Raw genomic sequence first — 21,257 nt, forward strand, 5'->3', positions numbered from 1 at the left:
CTCCAATTCTCCAAGGCAGCATTCAACTGCATTAACCACGATACCATTCTTTCTCTCCTGCCTCTCATCCATCTCCTGCCTTGTTCATGACATATCTTCTAGCTTCTGCAAAAATGAGACAAGGGGTCTTACAGACCAACAGCCTCATTCATTGCATAACCCTGATTCATCCCCAGAGCAGGTACATCCAGTGCACTGAATGAAGCAGGGGAAAATAGTACAGTATGTGGAAAAATGTAATTAAAGGCTGCATCAGTACATATGCACAAAGGGGCTGAATAAAGGTTGTAAAGGCAACCTTTATTTTGGTGTTTTCCTAGCTTTTGCGTGTCTGATTTTTGTAATCTTAATACTGTTCTTTTAATGTAGTTTTGTGTGTGTATAAATTATTTGGAGAGAGTATAAAACAGGATATTACAGGGCCAGTGAAGGATACCATGGTGTACCTAGTGGTAGTATAACACAGAATTTAGATTCTTAACTTGTTCCCCATCCTGCTGGATAGAAGCTCTCTGCCTCTAATTGGAAATGGAAAGCAGTGTCCTATTTGCAAATACTTCTAGCTGTCTGAAGGACTCTGGAAGGCGTGTAACTGCAAAATGAGGCATTTAGGAGGGAGAATTAAAAGGAGGGAACCAAGTTGTTTTCTTCAGTGCAGATGTTTTTTCTTTCAAATATGTCCCAGGACACCTTAAATCAATTTCAGGTTTCAGCACTACAAGATAAAACAATGCATATGCATTTTCTACTTAACCATCTGCAGTGGTGCTCAGTGTTCAGATATTGGGATAACAAGGGTTATTACAAAATACCTCTGAAGTAGATGTTTCCTTATTATAATCTTCTCAAAATTTTCAAGCAAATTTCAGAGCAGTTCGCTTATTAAAAGAGAGATACTGTGTGACCTGTAGAGAAAGTTAGAGTGTCCTCTACTGGTTATCCCTTGGAATAGCATCCTGAGCAGTAGACTGCAAAGGAGTGAGATGGTAGCAGTTTGGGCAAGAACCAACTACTCTGAATGTTATCCTGGCTGCAGTTTATCATAGTTAGGGCTATAAAACTTTTACCCCCCACTTGTATCCTTTATTCATGGATTTACCAGAGTAGTAGCTTAATTTTTTCTCTTCTGATGAATTTGTATCTATATCTTGAACATTTTAAACATTTAGGACTTTGTTGCTGTAGGGCCAATAATTCTACAGTTGCAAAATTGCAAATAGCTACATGTAATCATTGTTCATGTTGCCTAGTAACTAGAGCTGAGCATGTAATTCTAATTAGATACGTTTGATGGAATGTAGCCTCTTCTTTTCCCCAAGTGGTGGAATATACATGAGCACATTGAAACTTCCTTGCATTTATTTCCTACAGAACTAAAATGTCTTTGAATCTTTTACTGTACAAACTCATTACAGATATGCAAAATCTGGTAGGTATTGCTTAATTGTGATTGGTCTTCTAACTTTCATATAATTTCTGTTGTCTGTTTTGAAATGCTTGCCTATCCATCAATATTAATATTTATGCATGCAAATTGAAAATTCTGTTTCAGTATAAAACTCTTAATATTCACTGTCTTTTAACAGTCATTCAAGTATTAGTGGAAAGAAAACACAGGGAGAGCAAACATGATCGAAAGCAAGTTATTTTAAAATCCCAAGAAATATTCACAGAATTATTTGCTCAGCTATACTGGTAAACTTGCACAGACCTTCCTATGAATATTGCAAAATTAAACACATGTGAAGTGCTTGCAGTATCAGGGCATAACTCACATGAAATTAAACATCTGTATAAAGGCTTGCAGAAGCAGGGCCTTAATCCTAAATACCATAGAAGTCCAGTGTCATATCTTATCCTAAAATTCATCATCAAACCATCTCTTGTCACTAAATGATAGAGAACGATAATATGATTTGCTATTAGTAGAAAGTGTTACAAACCTTATTCTAATTACTATAATTTTCACATTTTCATGTACATATGTTGTATGTTCACTTAAATGAGCTCATTATAGTCTCTTAATCTAGTGATTAGTGAATCTTTCTAAGGAAGCTGAGGTGTGTGACTTTAAATGAGATTATTTTTATACCTGACTGTGTACATCTTCTTGTCTTTTTACTTAGATTCAACAGTTGTTTTGATTTAAAGAAATGGTGATTTCTCAGATATTTTTGAAAAATAATGTTTAGCAAAAGTGTAAGTAATTCCCCCCCCCCTTTAATTGTTAATTTTGCTTGAAGCCAGACTTCTGTTCAAGATCTGACCTTTGGTTTATTTCACACTCATAGTGATAGTCCTCAGATTAAACACTTAGTTGCTGAGATGATTACTTTGATATTACAGTGGATTATTAAAACTTCAGATGAGAAATAAATCTTATGTGTAACAATAATCTGCTCTTTGAGAGACCAAGGAAGAGAAGAAATAAGTTCAAGCAGGACTAACCAACAAATCTTCAGTTGTCTGAGGCATCAGTAACTCTAAAGGAATGAAGGGTAGGGGACTGGTCTCGATGACCTCTCGAGGTCCCTTCCAGTCCTAGAATCTATGAATCTATGAAAGTGAATGATGTTCCAAAATTGTCTTAAATGGCCACAGTAATCGAAGTCTTTATCTTCTTAAGCTTATTTTGTGCCTTCAAACAAACCAAACCAAACCCTAATAATAGACAATATACTAGCAATAGTTCTGTAAAAATTCAGGTTGGGAAATGTTTGTGATTGTCTTAGTATTTTTCTCCAGAAACAGACATTTTAATCTTAAAATAGTGTTTAAAAATTTTCAATGGAAATTCTGCAACATGAAGAAGATTGAAGCCAAACTAAAGAGTGACATCTACTTCCTGAGAAATGCAAGATTCAAAACATCATCCCCAGAGGACTCACCACCTATAACACTCTGAACACTACGTAGAGCTCCATATATGCTGAACAGCTCTTCAGAAGCACAACTGAAGAACCATCTCCTGCACTTCATGTACTCCAGAAGGGATCACTTTTAATAAAAAATCACCTCCAACTCCCACACACTGAAAAAAAAAAAAAATCAGGAAACTTGGAGATTGTGCAGGTAATCCAGAACTATCAAAAAATCCTGACGACAGCCATCCAGCACAAAACCAAAAAGTGGAACCAGCTACAACACCACCACAACCAAGAGAACACTGCCTCTGGAAAAAAAACAGGACCCACTGCATTGAATTTACACAACACCTCAACATCAACCTATCAAGACTACTCCTGACTGGAACAGCATTACCTGTGCTGTCCAAGTGACTGAACTTCTGCCCTACTACAGAACCTGATACCATACTAACATGTGGAGAACTAGGATAATTATTTTGCCAACTCTGCCTCAAAGAATTATTTCACAAAGACACCACCACTACCCACAACCACCCTGTCTCCACCAACAGACATAAAAAAAAAAAAAGAATCACCTGACTGGACACCCCTCACTGGTTGAAACCACACGTTTGATCATTTAAACACTGGTGCAGGGAAAAAAAATCAACTGTGAAATCCTTAATAAACCTTACATCCACCACAATATCTCCACCACTGAGAGGGAAGCTATGCAGTCCCTGAAATCCAACCACCAAGTAGTGATCAAACCAGCACACAGAGGAGGTGCCATTGTAGTCCTCATTTGTGATGATTACACCAACAAAGCCAACTGACATCTCTGATACCACCTACTATAAGGAACTCAATAAAAATCCCCAATCCACAGTCCACAAAGGAGTTTAAGGATATCATCAAATCCTTCCCCAAACAACCCCAAGAAAAACTCTACAACTTCATCCCTCACAAACCCACCACAGGGACCTTTTACATGATTCCCAAGATACACAAAAAAGGGAACCAAGGCAGAACCATCATATTTGGCCACAGCACTCTTACTGAAGGAGTATCACTACCCATAGAAACTACTGAAGGAGTATCACTACCCATAGAAACAATCTTCAAACCACTCACCACACACAGAACCAGTTTCCTCCAGAAACTCCAACTCTAACAACCTCCTTTAGAACACTACCCTTGCCACCATGGACATCATCTCTCTATAAACCAACATCCCTCATTATGAGGCATTGCTGCGTGCCTCAAATATCTAAAAGACCATGGAAAACACTCAGAAATTCACCCCAAACACATCACCAAACTCATCTATTTCATTCTCTGCCATAGTAAAGAACTAAATTATCAGACACATAGATTAACAAGATTTGTTGGGGAAGAATCAATGCAGCTGTTGTAAAAGGAAATCCTGCCTCCAAATCTATTAGAATTCTGTGATGGGGTCAACAAACATGTGGACAAGTGATCCAGTAGATATAGTATACTTGGACTTTCAGAAAGCCTTTGACAAGGTTCCTAACTAAAGACTCTTAAGCAAAGTAAGCATCCACGGGATAAGGTGTAAGGTCCTCTCATGGATCAGTAACTGGTTGAAAGACAGGAAACAAAGGATAGAAATAAATGGTCAGTTTTCAGAATGAAGAGAAGTAAATAGAGGTGTTCCCCAAGGATCTGAGCTGGGATCAGTGCTGTTCAAAATATTCATAAATGATCTTGAAAAAGGAGTAAACAATGGCAAAGTTTGCAGATGATACACAATTACTCAAGATAATTAAATCCAAAGTAGACTGTGAAGAGTTACAAAGGGATTTCACAGAACTAGATGACTGAGCCACAAAATGGCAGATGAAATTCAATGTTGATAATGTAAAGTAATGTATATTGAAAAACTATACATACAAAATGATGGGGTCTAAATTAGCTGTTCTCACTCCAGAAAGAGATCTTGGAGTCATTGTGGATAGTTCTCTGAAAACATTTGCTCAATGTGCAGCAGCAATCAAAAAAGCTAACAATGTTAGGAACCATTAGGGCAGACAAGACAGTAAATATCATAATGCCACTATATAAATCCATGATACACCCACATGTTGAATACTGTGTGCAGTTCTGGTCACCCCATCTCAAAAAGATATATTAGAATTGGGAAAGGTGCAGAGAAGGGCAAGAAAAACGATTAAAGGTATGGAACAGCTTCCATATGAAGAGAGTTTTTAAAAATTGGGACATTTCAGTTTGGAAAAGAGATGACTAAAGGGGTGGGGGATAGAATAAAGGTCTATAAAATCATGAATGGTGTGGAGAAAGTGAATAAAGAAGTGTTATTTACTCCTTTACATGACACAAGAACCAGGAGTCATTCAATGAAATTAATAGGCAGCAGGTTTAAAACAAAAGGAGGTACTTCAAACAACACACACAGTCCACCTGTGGAGCTCATTGCCAGGAGATGTTATGAAGTCCAAAACTATAACTGGATTAAAAAAAGAATTGGGTAAATCATGGAGAATAGCCAAAATGGCTATTAGCCAAGATGATGAGGGATGCAACCCCATGCTCTGTGTGTCCCCTCTGACTGCCAGATGCTGGGATTGGATGACAGGATGGATTACTGAATAATTGCCCTGTTCTGTTCATTACCTCTGAAGCATCTGGCATTGGCCACTGTTGGAAGACAGGATAATGGACCAGATGGACCGTTGGTCTGACCCAGTATGGCTGGTCTTAAACAACTTTACATTGAACAACAAATGTTTTGCCCAAACCATGGGAAAAGCCATATACCAGTCTCTTCATGGGCCACCTCAAGGAAGAATTCCTGGAAACAACGCACTAGAAAACCAATGATATACCTTGTATAGATAAATGGTATTTTCATCCTCTGGACAGGTGACCTGAACTCTTTCATAGGTTTCCACCATAACTTCAGTCACCACCACCCATCCCACAGACTCTCTAGAACACTCCCACCCCAGCATCAGGTTCCTGGACACCATAATCAGGTTCAGCAATGGAACTCTACAGACATCTATACACAAGAGACCTATGTAATATAATAATATATGGAGATATACCTATCTCATAGAACTGGAAGGGACCCTGAAAGGTCATCGAGTCCAGCCCCCTGCCTTCACTAGCAGGACCAAGTAGGGATCTGGGGCAAAATCAGTAAGTGGCCCCCTCAAGGACTGAGCTCACAACCCTGGGTTTAGCAGGCCAATGTGCAAACCACTGAGCTATCGCCCCCACATGTATAACCACACTTACCTCCACAGATCAAGTAACCACACCTGGCACACCAAGAAATTTATCTACAATCAAGCTCTCCGATACCACAGAATATGCTCTAATGAGAAAGTCCTGGATACACACTTGAAACCAACTTCACTAAACAAGGACACTCCACCAGGGAAGCAGATCACATCCTGGAATGGCCCACCCAAATGCTCCAAGAGAACTTGTTTCTCTACAGGGGGGAAAGCTCCACACTAGAACCCATACAGTGTATCAAAGAATGGGGAGGACCACATCCTGAAAGAAATGTCTCAACCCTTCCCACCCCCCACCCTTCTGGCCTTCAAACACCCCTCCCCTGCCTCACCTTGCTCATCATCAGAAGCAAGCTGCCACAGTCAAGGACACACCAACTCAAATGGGAGCAGACCCTGCCATAACAGATGTAAAATCTGTAGATATATGTCCACTGCTAAGATGATTAATACCCGCCCCCCAACAATTAACCTTTTAAGATACATAAGTGCTACCCATACTTGTCACAACATGTGGTTTACCTCATCCAGTGCACTAAATGCCCCAGTGACAACTGTGTGGGTGAAACTAGACAATCCCTATGCTCTCGAATGATCTCGCACAGAGAAATGATGAAATAAGGTGTGTTTATCACCCATGGGTGAACACTTTTCACAAAAGGATCACTCCATATGTAACCTCTCAGTCTTTATTCTCAGAGGAAACCTGCATAACAGCTTCAAAAGAGGAGGCTGGGAACTTAAATTCATTATACTGCTGGGCACTAAAATCCATCGACTTAACAGACACAGTGATTTTATGGCTCATTACAATAATTTGTAATACACCTTGCTGCCTACTAAACCTCCTTTGTCCTTCAGACAGGTTAATTGTCCACTTCACTTTAAGTGATCTCCTAGAACATGTGTGAATCCTTTATGCTCAAGGCTGTCCCACCTTGTATTTAGCTTGGACACTCTGGCTACCTTCTCCAGACTTGAGGAATAGCTCTGAGAAGCTCAACAGCTTGTCCCTTTCACTGATAGAAGTGGTCCAATAAAAGATGTTATCTGCCTCCCCTTGTCTCAATGATAAAACTTTTTTTTCCCCTGAGAGAGGAAGAGGGCAAGCTCAAGCGCATCATTTTTTAATTTTTATCATAGCACTGTAATTGTACCAAAATTGCAGTGGCCATTAATACAGATGGTAGGAAATCTTCCATCCCAATATATTTTGATGGAAAATGGAGTTTCTACACAATTGAAATGTTCTGTGGGAAAATTTCAATTTGCCAATACAAACCAAAACAAAATACTTTATTTCAGGACCCGAACTAGAATATTTAGGTTTGTTGTTATTTGAAAATCATTTCAAATCAATTGAACATTAAACTCTGTTTCCCTATTGTGGTACATTGTCTCATAGGTATTGTAGATTAGATTCCTGATGCCCCCATTCCTCTTTATGGGCTGGGCTTTCTGGCTGACCTATATTGAGCTTAAAGCAACACAATCTGTGACTAGAAGGGAGAGCATATTGCATCTTGCCAGTTGTAGGCAGACCCTCAAAGAAGAACAGGGGCATCAGGAATCCAAACGACAACTCCCGTGACGCAACATTGATGTTGAACTGACTCAAAATGAAATGTTTTGGGTCAAAGCAACAAATCAAACTGAAACACTTTAATTCAGGAGTGTCAATGTTTTGTATCAATAAAAACAAACAAAACATTGATAAAACACATTTTGCCATTTCTGAAATACCTTGGAACTTTTAATTTCCCTAAAGTTTTCTAATAGCCATTGATGGACCTATCCTCCATGAATTTATCTAGTTCTTTTATGAACCCTGTTATAGTCTTGGCCTTCACAACATTCTCTGGCAAAGAGTTCCACAGGTTGACTGTGCGTTGTGTGAAGAAATGCTTCCTTTTGTTTGTTTTAAACCTGCTGCCTATTAATTTCATTTGGTTACCCCTAGTTCTTGTATTATGAGAAGGAGTAAATAATACTTCCTTATTTAATTTCTCCACACCTGTCACGATTTTAAAGACCCCAATCATATCCTCCCTTAGTCTGTTTTCCAAGCTGAAAATTCCCAATCTTATTAATCTCTCCTCATATGGAAGCTGTTCCATACCCCTAATCATTTTTGTTGCCCTTTTCTGAACCTTTTCCAATTCCAATATCTTTTTGAGATGGGTCAACCACATCTGCATGTAGTATTCAAGATGTGGGCATACCATGTATTTATATAGCGGCAATACAATATTTTCTGTCTAATTATCTATCACTTTCTTAATGATTCCCAGCATTCTGTTCACTTTTTTGAGTGCCACTGCACATTGAGTGGATGTTTTCAGAGAACTATCCACAATGACTCCAAGATCTTTCTCTTGAGTGGTAACAGCTAATTTAGACTTCATCATTTTATATGTATAGTTGAGATTGTTTTCCCATGCACATTACTTTGCATCAACATTGAGTTTCACGTGCCCTTTTTTTACCCAGTCGCCCAGTTTTGTGAGATCCCTTTGTAGCTCTTCGCAGTCTGCTTTGGACTTAACTGTCTTGAGTAGTTTTGTATCATTTGCAAATTTGCCACCTCACTGTCTACCTCCTTTTCCAAGATTGGTCCAATAAAAGTCAGCCACCTTATGTCTCTAATATCCTGGGACCAACACAGCTACAACAACACTGCATACATTCTCCAAAATCTGTTAAGATAATGAGGGAACAGTATGAACAGTGTGACTAGCACCTTTCTTACCTACAGGCTGAACAAGAATTCCACGGACTTATTCTCCCTCCACATGACTTACAATTGCAAGTCCACTCTAGATTTTAAAATCTTTCCAATTGTTGTTGTTGCTGCTGTTGCCTATAGACATGGTTTAGTAATCATTTCACATTTACTTATTTTAATGAGATTTCTATTTATACATAAAAATAAAAATGCTTCATGAAGAAATGGTAGATGGCAGAAGAAAACTTCACTCAAAGGCACAATTCTAGGACAGAATAGTCTCATGTTCAGTTTTAAGGTTGAAGAACAATGTGTGTGTAATGGCATTAAGTTATTTCTTCTCTGCTGTGCCGCTGAAAAGCATAAAACGTTTCTCCTGTTGTCTTCAAGTACTTCATTTTTTATTGCTAAATATTTTTTTTAAAGGATAGTGTTTTCAAGGCCCAAACTTAGAATTACCTGGCTCTATATGGTTTCACTCAACAAATTTACACAAGCTCTGCTGAAAGATTGTCACTGAAAGAGTTTGATCTAGAAAGTTGTAATCTGGTATATGGAAGCTAACAATGCGCTTTTATTTATTACTGGAGTCTTCAGTTATGATCTGGTGGGTTGCCATTTGTAATTGGAACAGTTTAGAGGGTAACAGCCTGTGTTGGCAAAAAGACAGACACACAAATATGGCACTAGACAGTGATTCATAATTATTTACAAGGCTAGATATTGCAATTCAGCAGTGAATGATGGGTATGAAATTCTTTAGATTAACATACAAACAATAACAGTGGTCATCTGATCACTGGGACTTGGGAGAGTGAGAAATCTAAAGTACTAAGATACTTCAAGATGCTCAAATCCACAATGTACAGAATTTGTGGGGTAATTTGTACTACTGTGATAGCTGAGTAACAAATATAGTAAAACATGCATCATAAAAGAAATTCCTAAATTAAATAGAATTTGTGATCCAAAACTTAAACTCAGATCAGCGGAAAAGCCATCTGGGATCAGCTACTTATTGTGGGGAACAACTGATCAGAATATGAGGAGAGAAATAGGGAGATTTGGGACTAATGGCCATGTCTTGTATGACTTGAGTATAGTAAAGAGGGTTTTTTTTTTTTTTAACATCATATAAGTGCAGTGGTGTTAGATTTTTAGGAAAACAAAGATGGAGAAATTCATGAGTGACATTCAGTGACAGAATTAATATCCACCACTGTAGAAGGAAGACTGGCAAGCCTAAAATACCATAAATAAGGCATATTTGACTGTAATTCCTCTGAAGGAGAACAAAAACAATTACTTGGGAGTGGGGAGAACTTTCTGATGAAGAAAGACTAGAGTTTAATATATGTAATGTGGCTAAATGATGACTAAGAAGAGGCATAAGTCTACAAATATTTCAATGGGTATAATACTCCATGGGGAAAGTAGTGTCTAGGTTAGTGAAAAGGGTTAGGACTATAACTAGGAGTAATAGGATCAGTAAGAGGGGGGAAAAAAACCATAAACTGAATGTTATATGAAGAGTTTACTTACACCATGATTAGTATGTGGAATGATTTCCAAAGGAAAGTGGCAAAAACCCCACTGCTTGTGACCCTTAAAAACTAAACTTCACACTAATAAATGTATGTTTGCAGGGAGGTGAATTGGAATGACCTAGTAGGTTTTTCTAGCTCTAACTCTCGTAGTTCTGATACTTTTCCATTCTCCATTGTTGTGTCAAATTATTTTTATATTTTTCTGCTTTGTCTTATAGATGTTGTCATAATACTATAGGATAAAATCAGATGGAATATTAACTAGTTTTTGCTTCTTACAGGTACTTCTCCCAGCAGCTGGTCTGTTACAGTTGCAGGATGTGAAGAGGACTTGCTGTGAGTTTTTAGAATCCCAGCTTCATCCTATCAACTGCTTAGGGATTCGTGCTTTTGCTGACATGCATGCATGCACAGATCTGTTGAACAAGGCCAACACATATGCAGGCAAGTCTAACATGGTACAGAAAATAACCTGCTCTATTATAGGGGTTTTTTTTTTTTTTTAGGAAGGTGCTTTTTCTAGTATGCCCCCTAACAAAAGGGAATTTATCCAAGATGCTGGGATAGGTACTTTTTCTGAAAAAGTATAGTGGGATCTATAACATCTATCACAGGAAGAAAAAGTCTTCTGGCCAAAACATTGGTTATGTGGGCACAAGGGGAAGTGCATCTTCACGTTCTGTAATTGTCAGGACCAGAACCATGAAACGTGTGACCCAGCAAGAGATTCACTTAGCTTGTAATCCTTGTAGTTCAGGGTTATCTTGTGCACTGGATTGATAAATTGGAGGGGACATTTTTGGGCTCATCCAAGTCCCTAGTTAACTGAGCCAGTTTGGGGGCACTATGAAGAAGAATATCATCTTTCATTTTTTAAAAAACTAAGCTTTTAGTTCTCTTCCTTGTGGAGACAATCTTGACAGTATAATCAGTGTAAACCAACGTAAGTCAATTGCTAAAGCTAAAAGGAAAAAACATATGGGCACTACTTCGGCAAGTGGAGGCTTGGAGGGACTTAAAGGGTCCCCTTCACCAAACATACACTGTATATGTAAAATGAGTCAAAGGTGAAAATGAGTTTGGGGTGTTTCCCAAAGAATGATCTTACTGTCTCTCCCTAGAATTATTAGCCAGGTGTGGTTCAGAGTGGTGTGGGGGGAAAAAAGGGACAAGAATCTATTATGTTCAGGGATGGGCACAGCAAAACTTTCTGCTGGCCTTCTCTGAAATTAACATTAAGGCGAATGCTGCTCACTTGAGTAGCTGCCTCATTGCAGATGTGCTTGCTACTGCTGTGATCGCATCAGCTGTACAAGTGGAACTTTCTTTTTACAACTGCCACTAAAATTGCTATAAGCACACTGGGGACATGCTGTGTAATTCCTGTACCCTGCTGGCTGCTCCAATTGCATGTAAGGATAAGAACATAAGAATGGCCTTACTGGGTCAGACCAAAGGTCCATCCAGCCCAGTATCCTGTCTGCCAACAGTGGCCAATGCCTGGTGCCCCAGAGGGAGTGAACCTAACAGGTAATGATCAAGTGATCTCTTTCCTGCCATCCATCTCCACCCTCTGACAAACGGAGGCTAGGGACACCCTTCCTTACCCATCCTGGCTAATAGCCATTAATGGACTTAACCTCCATGAATTTACCTTTTAAACCCTGTTATAGTCCTAGACTTCACAACCTCCTCAGGCAAGGAGTTCCATAGGTTGACTGTGTGCTGTGTGAAGAAGAACTTCCTTTTCTTTGTTTTAAACCTGCTGCCCACTAATTTCATTTGGTGCTCCCTAGTTCTTATATTATGGGAATGAGTAAATAACTTTTCCTTATTCACTTTCTCCACACCACTCATGATTTTATACCTCTATCATATCCCCCCTTAGTCTCCTCTTTTCCAAGCTGAAAAGTCCTAGCCTCTTTAATCTCTCCTCATATGGGACCCATTCCAAATCCCTAATCATTTTAGTTGCCCTTCTCTGAACCTTTTCTAATGCCAGTATATCTTTTTTGAGATGAGGAGACCACATCCATACGCAGTATTCAAGATGTGGGTGTACCATGGATTTATATAAGGGCAATAAGATATTCTCCATCTTATTCTCTATTCCTTTTTTAATGATTCCTAACATCCTGTTTGCTTTTTTGACTGCCGCTGCACACTGCATGGACATCTTCAGAGAACTATCCACGGTGACACCAAGATCTCTGTCCTGATTAGTTGTGGCTAAATTAGCCCCCATCATATTGTGTATATATAGTTGGGGTTATTTTTTCCAATGTGCATTACTTTACATTTATCCACATTACATTTCATTTGTCATTTTGTTGCCCAATCACTTAGTTTTGTGAGATCTTTTTGAAGTTCTTCACAGTCTGCTTTGGTCTTAACTATCTTGAGTAGTTTAGTATCATCTGCAAACTTTACCACCTCACTGTTTACCCGTCTCTCCAGATCATTTATGAATAAGTTGAATAGGATTGGTCATAGGATGATGAGGTGAGGCAGAGAATACACTGAATGGGTGTCCTATCTGCTTCTCTTCCCAAAATCTTGCCTGTCCAGCCCAAAGTTTGAAATGCTACTAGAAGAGTGCCTGAAGCGCCACTCTCCCACCTCAACACAAGATGGAAAGGGGCCACATTTCCTAATTGATCATATAACTTACTACTACCGGAGGCCAGCTATCTGCCCAAGCAAACACCCCAAGAACTGCTATCAGGAGGAACATCTACCGGGTAGGGGTGCTTCTCTGAGGTGCTGGGAAGGTTAGAACTCTCAGCTTTCCCTATTTTTTCCTCTAAGTTTATCTTGATCCTAATATAATATGATAAATAGTTTTGATATTCTAAAATGAGGTTCTCATGCTTCTGAAATTTGAAACCATTGTCCCCCTATTTATGAATATACTCCATAATTTTTCTGCTGTAGATTAAATCTACCAGGGTTAATAAAGCTAAGATACAGGTAGTTCCAGAATCCATCACCAGATCAGCAATTGGCAGTCTAATGATTTTGTCTAATTCATGTACTTGTTGCTCTAAGGAGGGTACTTCTTTTTACTTCATTACGTGTTTTCCTGACATTATGGAATTGAGAATTTCTCAGAATTGCAAACTGTAGAATAATAATAAGATGCCCTAAAAGCACTCTGAAGTTATCATAGAATAATAGAAATGTAGGGCTGGAAGGGACATTAATAAGGCATCAAGTCCAGCCCCCTGTGCTGAGCATAAACATATACCATCCCTGACAGGTGTTTGTCTAATCTGTTCTTAAAAACCTCAGTTGATGGTGTCATTGGGTGCTCTGCTCACCACTGGGTGGTGCCCCCCTTTGGCTGATTCTAAGCATTAGTTCCGTTTGGTTCAGCACACCTTTTCTTCTCTTTCAGCATTGCAACTCTCCACCTGTTCATGGAGTTACATTACAGCTGCTTTGTGACTCAGCCCTCTGGCCAGGTCACATTGTGATTTCCCCTTCCAGAGGCCTCAAGCAGGATCAGGCAGTCCTCTGCCCGTTGCCCTGGCTATGTCACTCCAACAGTGACTCACATAGTTTTCCCGTTCAGTGCCCCAAGCAATACCAATTTGCTTTGGTTGGTAGGGGAACCCAAGGGCACCCTCTGCTCCGGGTTCCAGTCCATGACCCTAGAGAAAGTAGTTATATTCTGGGTCTTCACTGATCCTATTGCTCTCTGCCCTGGACTACTTCCTACCATATGTCTTTAAGCTTCTCATTCACCAGCCTTCCTAGTCAGATCCCTCTCCTAGCCCTACTAGGTAAACCCTTTCTTGTGGATTCCTGTCCCTTTTCTCAGGGGTGCCTATGCCCCCTTCCTTTTCCTTTGCCTTTGCCTTAAGAAGAGAGACTGCAGTTTCATCCCTGCCATCTCACTACACTGTTGGCAGTCTTCTGGCTTTATAGAAGCCCTGCCTGTTCCTTCACAGGCAAGGTTCTTCCACACAGCCTAAATCTACTCTGTTTGCAGCTTAATTGGTTGATTGGGCGTGCCTGGTCTAATTCAGTTCTTTCAGGGCCAGAGTGGGGAGAACGGATTCTACAACCTCCATTGGAAGCCTATTCCAGAGCTTAACTACCCTTATAGTTTTTTCCTGATGTTTAACCTGAATCTTCCTTGCTGCAGATTAAGCCCATGGTTACTTGTCCTGTCTTCAGTGGACATGCAGAACGATTGATCACAGTCTTCTTTATAATGGCCCTTAGCATATTTGAAGACTGTTATCAAGTCCCCCCCTCAATCTAGTTTTCTCAAGACTAAATATGGCCAGTTCTTTATACCTTTCTTCATAGATCAGGTTTTCTAAACCTCGTGTCATTTTTGTTGCTCTCCTCTGGATTGTCTCCAGTTTGTCCTCATCTTTCTAAAGTGTGATGCTGAGAGCTTGACACAGTAATGCAGCTGAGGCCTCACCAGTGCTAAGTAGAGCGGGATAATTATTCCCCATGTCTTACATACAGCACTCCTGTTAATATACTCCAGAGTATTTCAATTTTTGCAACTGCATGACATTGTTGAGTCGTATTCAATTTGTGATCCAAAATAATCCCTAGATCCTCTTCAGCATTTGTGAAAAGCGATACAATTTGGACTGATGGACGGCTGTATCCCCTCAGTTCTCCAACATGGGGTGCCTTTTACACTGCTTTCCTATAAAAACAACAAGGAGTCTGGTGGCACTTTAAAGACTAACAGATTTATTTGGGCATAAGCTTTCGTGGGTAAAAACCTCACTTCTTCTGAAGAATAAATCTGTTAGTCTTTAAGGTGCCACCAGACTCCTTGTTGTTTTTGTAGATACAGACTAACACGGCTACCCCCTGATACTTGACTGCTTTCCTATGAGAGCAACTACTCCTGGTCTGCCCACACACAGCTTCCAGCATGTAAATCACGCCCAGCTATATTGTGTGAGTGATATAGCTAGACATCCATGAATTACACTGCAGGGCAATACCGGCAAACACCCAGTCCCAGACTTTCCCCCAGAAATGTGCGCCTTGTACTACCCAGCCACTCCTGGACAATATAAGCTCATTAAAGTCTGTCATTTTATTAATAGAAAATTAAATGCACAAATCCTGTGATCCCAAATGAAGTTTTCCAAACACACACTGGTTTAGATAAAACAAGTTTATTAACTACAGAAAGATAGATTTTAAGTGATTTCAAGTAATGAGGCATAAGAGTCAGAATTGTTTACAAGACAATAAAAGGTAAAATGCAATTTCTAACTTAACAAGCTAAATGAATTCAAAGCAAAAGGTCTCTCACCACATATTCTAGCAGTCTTACTTTCATTGATATACGGCAACCATTGACATACCACAACCGCTCGAAGACAGCAGCCAAAATTACCACTTGGAACAACTTGCTCAGAAAACTGGCCAGCTCAGCCTGGGGTGCAAGTGCCCAGATGCTTAGAACATTAGCTCTGGCCCTCTGCTATTCAACAGCAGAGTACTGTGCTCCTGTCTGATGTCGCTCATCTCACACGAGGCTGCTTGATGTAGAGCTTAACAAAGCTATGTGCATTGTTACCGGGACTTTACATGCAACTCCGTAGCCATGGCTGCCAATACCTAGTAACATAGCATCACCCCATATTCACTGTGAGGGAGCTTCTATCATACTCCTGGCCAAGATCCGTGAGAACAGCCACTTACCTCTGTACTCAGACTTCTTCAACCACCTGCCAGTTCACCTGTCTTCTAGACGCGCTTTATGGTAACTTATACCATTACGGACATGACGGTGGAATCTTCTTGGTATAACAAGTGGTCAGCGACAACAGTCGTTAATCTCTTGTCACTGACTCAACCATCTGTCCACCTGGTTTTGACCTGCCACGGCACCTGTGGTCATCCCCGAACCATTTCAAACAGGACAGAGCAATTGTGCAACCAGTCTCTTCAAATGGGGTTTCTCTAACAACCCGTGATGTAGATGCGGTTAACTTCAGACTATACTGCATATTTTCAACAAGTTCCCTCTGACTTACTTTGATGGCTGGCTACTGGTTCTTCACTTGGTTGATGATGATTCTATCAAATGGCTGGGCACACTGCATATACACTGAGAGATTGGGAGTGTTAGAAGCCTTACTAAAATGAAGATATATCATGTCTACTGCTTTCCCCCCCCATCCACTAGGCCAGTAACCCAGTCAAAGAAGGAAATTAGTTTGGTCTGGCATGTTTTGTTCTTGACATATTCGTGCTGGATATTGCTTATAACCCTGTTATCCTTTAGGTGATTACGAAGGTGATTGTTTAATAATTTGTTCCAGTGTCTTTCCAGATACCAAAATTAGGCTGACTGGTCTATAGTTCTGAGTCCTCTTTGTTTCCCTTTTTAAAAAATAGCTACTTTGTTTGCCCTTCTCCAGCCCTCTGGGATCTCACCTGTCCTCCATGAGTTCTTAAAGATAATTGCTAACAGTTCCAATATTATTTCAGCTAGATCCTTAAGTACCCAAGGATGAATTTCATCAGGCCCTGCTGATTTGAATACATCTATCTAAATCTTCTTTAACCTGTTCTTTCCCTATTCTGTCTTGCATTCCTTCCCCCTTGTTGTTAGTATTTATTGCTGAGTATCTGGTCATCATGAACACTTTTAGTTCTTTTAGTGAAGACTGAAGCAAAATGGGCATTAAGCAGCCTTCTAGTTGTCAACAGTTATTAGCTCTTTATCCCTGGTAAGCAGAGGACCTACACTTTCCTTCATCTTTCTTTGCTCCTAATATATATATAAAGAACCTATTCTTATTGCCTTTTGTGTCCCTTGCTAGGTGTAACTCATTTTGTGCCTTAGCTTTTCTGATTTTGTCCCGACATGCTCTTGCTAGTCTTCTGTACTCTTCCTTAGCAATTTGTCCATGTTTCCACTTTTTGTAGGATTCCTTTTTGATTTTCATGTAATTAAAGAGCTCCTATGGAGCCATTTTTGCCTCTTATTCTTCTTCTTGTCTTTCGTTTGCATCAAGAGTTTACAGTTATGCCTTTAATATTGTGTCCTTGAGAAACTGCCACTCTCCTGAACTCCCTATATCCCTTAGAACCTACCAGTTCTCTGAGTTCATTAAAGTCTGCTTTTTTGAGGTCCATTGTCCTTATTCTGCTGCTCTCACTTGCTTTGAAACAATACATTTACGGAACAGACCGATTTTTAATAAAACTAACATTTCTGTCTGGCTGGGGGAGGGACAGTTGTATCACTTGTTTATACTGTGTATTGCACAATGAGGCACTGAGACTTGATCTGGAGGTTGAAGACACTGCTGAAATCAATGAAAAGTTGCTATAGTGAGCAAAATATCTCTGGCTAGTTTCCAGTTCACCCGTCAGCGGACTATTGTGATGTTGTTATATCAATATGCTTCTATAAATAGTATATCCAAAGAATAAGACAAATCTGCTAACATACGTTGCCATTTTATGTATTTATATATATTACAGTTCCAGAGGGGTAGCCGTGTTAGTCTGAATCTGTAAAAAGCAACAGAGGGTCCTGTGGCACCTTTGAGACTAACAGAACTTGCTCCCAATACTTCTGTTAGTCTCAAAGGTGCCACAGGACCCTCTGTTGCATATTACAGTTGTCATGAATTGTAAGGACATCCCAAAGGTACCTCTTTACCTGGAACTCTCACCATCTTTCCAGTCACAAGTCTTTTCCTGTCTTTTCAGTGTCTCTTGTATGTCTCACTTCCATTTCAGACTCAACTTGTCCAAAGCTGAGTTGCTTTCCACTCAAAAAAAATAAAATAAAATAAATATCCCCCTCCCCCCATACACACCTTCTATCACTGCTGGTGATTTCAGTATCCTCCTTGTTGTTCAAATTAATAAACTTGCCATCTTTAATTCCCTTCTCCCTTCCCCACATATACAAGCCCTTGCTGAGTTTTGTTGCTTCTTTCCGTAAATGGACTTTTTCTTTCCCTACTGTAACCACCTTCTCTGCTCCTCTTCTATGTCATTTCTCCCCCGCTGGCTTCCTCCAGGCCTGGGGAGTGCTCACCCCCCCCCCCCCCCCCCGCTCTACCCCAGGCCCTGCCCCCACCCACCCCTCTCCCCTACGCCCACCCCACCCCACCTCTTCCCTCACAGTTCTGCCCCCTCCCCTGAGCGTGCCCCGCCCCCCCACAGTGCCTCCTGCATGCCGTGAAACAGCTGATTGCGGCAGGCAGTAGGCTCTGGGAGGCAGGGGGAGGAGTTGCTCGGTGTGGCAGCAGGTGGGCAGGAGGTGCTGGAGGGGGAGGGGATGGGGTGCTGGCTGACAGTGGGTGCTAAGCACCCACTAATTTTTTTCTGTGAGTGCTCCAGGACTGGAGCACCCACGGAGTTGGTGCCTATGCTTCTCCCCTCTCAGTTGTATTGAAAACCCTTACTGCTCAGACCACATCACTACTTTCACTAGCTCATTTTTCTTCTGGATCGAGTTTAAGCGTTTCATCGTTATCTTTAAGATTCAGCACACCTCTGGCCCAATCTCATCTTTCATATCCTCTCTAATTACTCTCATTAATTTTCCTCTTTGTTTTGTGCTTAGGACATCTTCCCTCTCTCCCTAATCCAAGCACCACCATTTCCTTTAAATTTCACCTTAAAATCCACTTTTTTCATAAATGTGGATTCTTTTTGGTATCTAATTCTTGGAATTTCAGTGGGCTCTTCCACTAGCTCTAGGCCCACTCCAGCTGATTGTGCTCTGTCTGTCTGTGCAATGGGTTTTAAAATGAAACACACAAATACCTTTATTTTACTCTTCAGCTAAGCTAGAAATGTACCCAAGGGCATTGGATTGACAACCCAGCTACTTCATTTTGTTTTTGGTGAATGTGCACTGCCCTCATCAGCCTTTGGAATTCTGCCAGGCAGACTCAGCCCAACATGAGACAAAATGTCTTGCCTTAGTTACAGCAAAATTTGATATAAAACAGGATTTTATCACTTGTCATGACTTTGTTAAAATGTACAATGTCATATGCATCCTTAATTAGTGCTGTGTGTAAACTGGAGAGTTTACTGAAACGGTTAAAGCTATAAGTGTCCAATCTAGATGCTCATGTGCCTGTATTTTCCACCTCTAGTAAACTCTAGTAAACATCATGTTTTCTGTAGTGAGACGTCCTCAAGAGAAGCTATTGATACATTTTGTTTTAATTCATTAATAAGTTGAAATGAAGCTGATCCTGTTTCTTAGATAAATAAGTCATATTATTCCTCTAGTATCAAAGAAGTATAATGCCCTTATCAATTATTGTGAATCATGCAAAGAAATTAGGGGGGGAACATCAAGCTAGTACCACTATGTTTTTATGCTTAGCAAGACCCTAGCTACTGTCTTTAATATAAAAATTAAAAACTAATTTTATTCCATGAAAGAAGTATTTTTGTTTTTATCTAATAAAGTGTTATTTTAATTGAAATTGCTTATATATGGCCTTTAAAAGAATGGACTCTGGCTCCACGCCACAATGTTTGGATTTGTGTTCCAGAAAGTTCTGGGATTTGATCATGTGTATTTAAGTGAAGAAACCAGATTAGGTTACAGATCTGATTGCCTAAAGATGTTACTGTGAGAAGAGCTTTACACTGAGAATTTCCTTTTACAAAAAGTTCAGTGCAAATTAACTTTGATTATTTTTGTCTCATATCAAAATTCTAACTTTTTTTTTTTTTTTTCAAAAACTTTTTCTGCCCTATTTTTCATCTCTTGTGCACTACAGCAGGAAGAAATGCCAACTGTTGAAAAATACAGTTAAAATATTTAGGTGCTTTATATTTTAAGCAATCCATTTCTTTGCCCCAAATGGTTCAAATTTTAGTGAGCATTTTAATCCCATTATATTGAATTATAAAAGAGTCTCTTCCAACTAGAAATATTTTGAATTTTCATGACATTGTTTTGACATGTATGGTGCGTTAATTAAAATTTACATTTGCACTTATCTCATTTCGCCAATACTCATGTCTTCACCATAATTCAGTGATTCGGAGCCACATCAATTTCTTTTAGGCCATTTTCATCCATCCTCTTATGCCTGGGTAATGGGCATTCTTCTCCACATTTGTTGTCCAGCAGCGAATAGAGATTTCACAATGTTAGCCACATTGAAAGCTATTGTATTAGTCTTTCTGTGATCTTCTGAGAAAACGGGTCATGCATAGCTTTTAGAGTGCCTACAGAAGTGAGGCTTTGGAATTAATAACATTAGCCTTGGTCAGTGAAAACTCCTGGATACCAAACACCTTTTTTATAGGTAAGGCCACTTCAAATAATTTGAGCCTGCATTGAAGTTACTGTACTATTACAGACTTGTAAAGCTGTTGTTAGTTGTTTATATATCTTGCCTTCCCAGGACATCGAGTAAGTAATATATTTATTGACTATCCAAGTTCCTAATATGCTACATTTAGATTACTTTATACCATTCGTCCTTGGTCATAATTGTTGGCTTGTACATTCTAATACCCCAACAAAACAATAAGCAACAGACTAATTTGCTAAAGGACTAATCTGTTAAAATGACAATTGGTTCAAAAATTAGTCCTTTATAATTAAGTTCTGTAAGAATTTCTTTGGAGTTCCCACACTAATTTTATTCCTGACATGAATAGTTTAGTGTTTTGGCATAGGGAGACACAGGCTTAGCAGTATTCTTGGGTCCATCCTCAGTTCTCTTTTTATGATGGACTAAAACTATGGAAGTCAAAGTCTTAGAATTTAGAATAAAATGAAGAACAATTGCACTTAAACACTTTTGAAATACAAAAACAATTTACAGAGCTATTTTGCCATCCTGAAAGACACGGCCTA

The 21,257-nt window shown here is 39.6% G+C and overlaps 1 protein-coding gene across 8 annotated transcripts in view; it reads left to right on the plus strand.

Moving 5' to 3' along the window:
- Window positions 1-21,257, plus strand: part of KLHL2 (kelch like family member 2) — a 122,184-nt gene that overhangs the window by 56,864 nt on the left and 44,063 nt on the right. For 6 of the 8 annotated variants that reach the window (XM_065596515.1, XM_005307442.5, XM_065596516.1 and 3 more), the window contains one exon: window positions 10,687-10,849. In XM_065596515.1, the coding sequence (XP_065452587.1) occupies window positions 10,687-10,849 (163 nt within the window). Of the gene's footprint in view, window positions 1-2,169; window positions 2,200-10,686; window positions 10,850-21,257 lie in introns of those variants that run through there. The other 2 variants (XM_065596517.1, XM_065596521.1) reach the window with 2 other exon arrangements.

The sequence above is a fragment of the Chrysemys picta genome, chromosome 5 (genome assembly GCF_011386835.1).
Source record: "Chrysemys picta bellii isolate R12L10 chromosome 5, ASM1138683v2, whole genome shotgun sequence".
In the NCBI taxonomy this organism is placed as follows: Eukaryota; Metazoa; Chordata; order Testudines; family Emydidae; genus Chrysemys; species Chrysemys picta.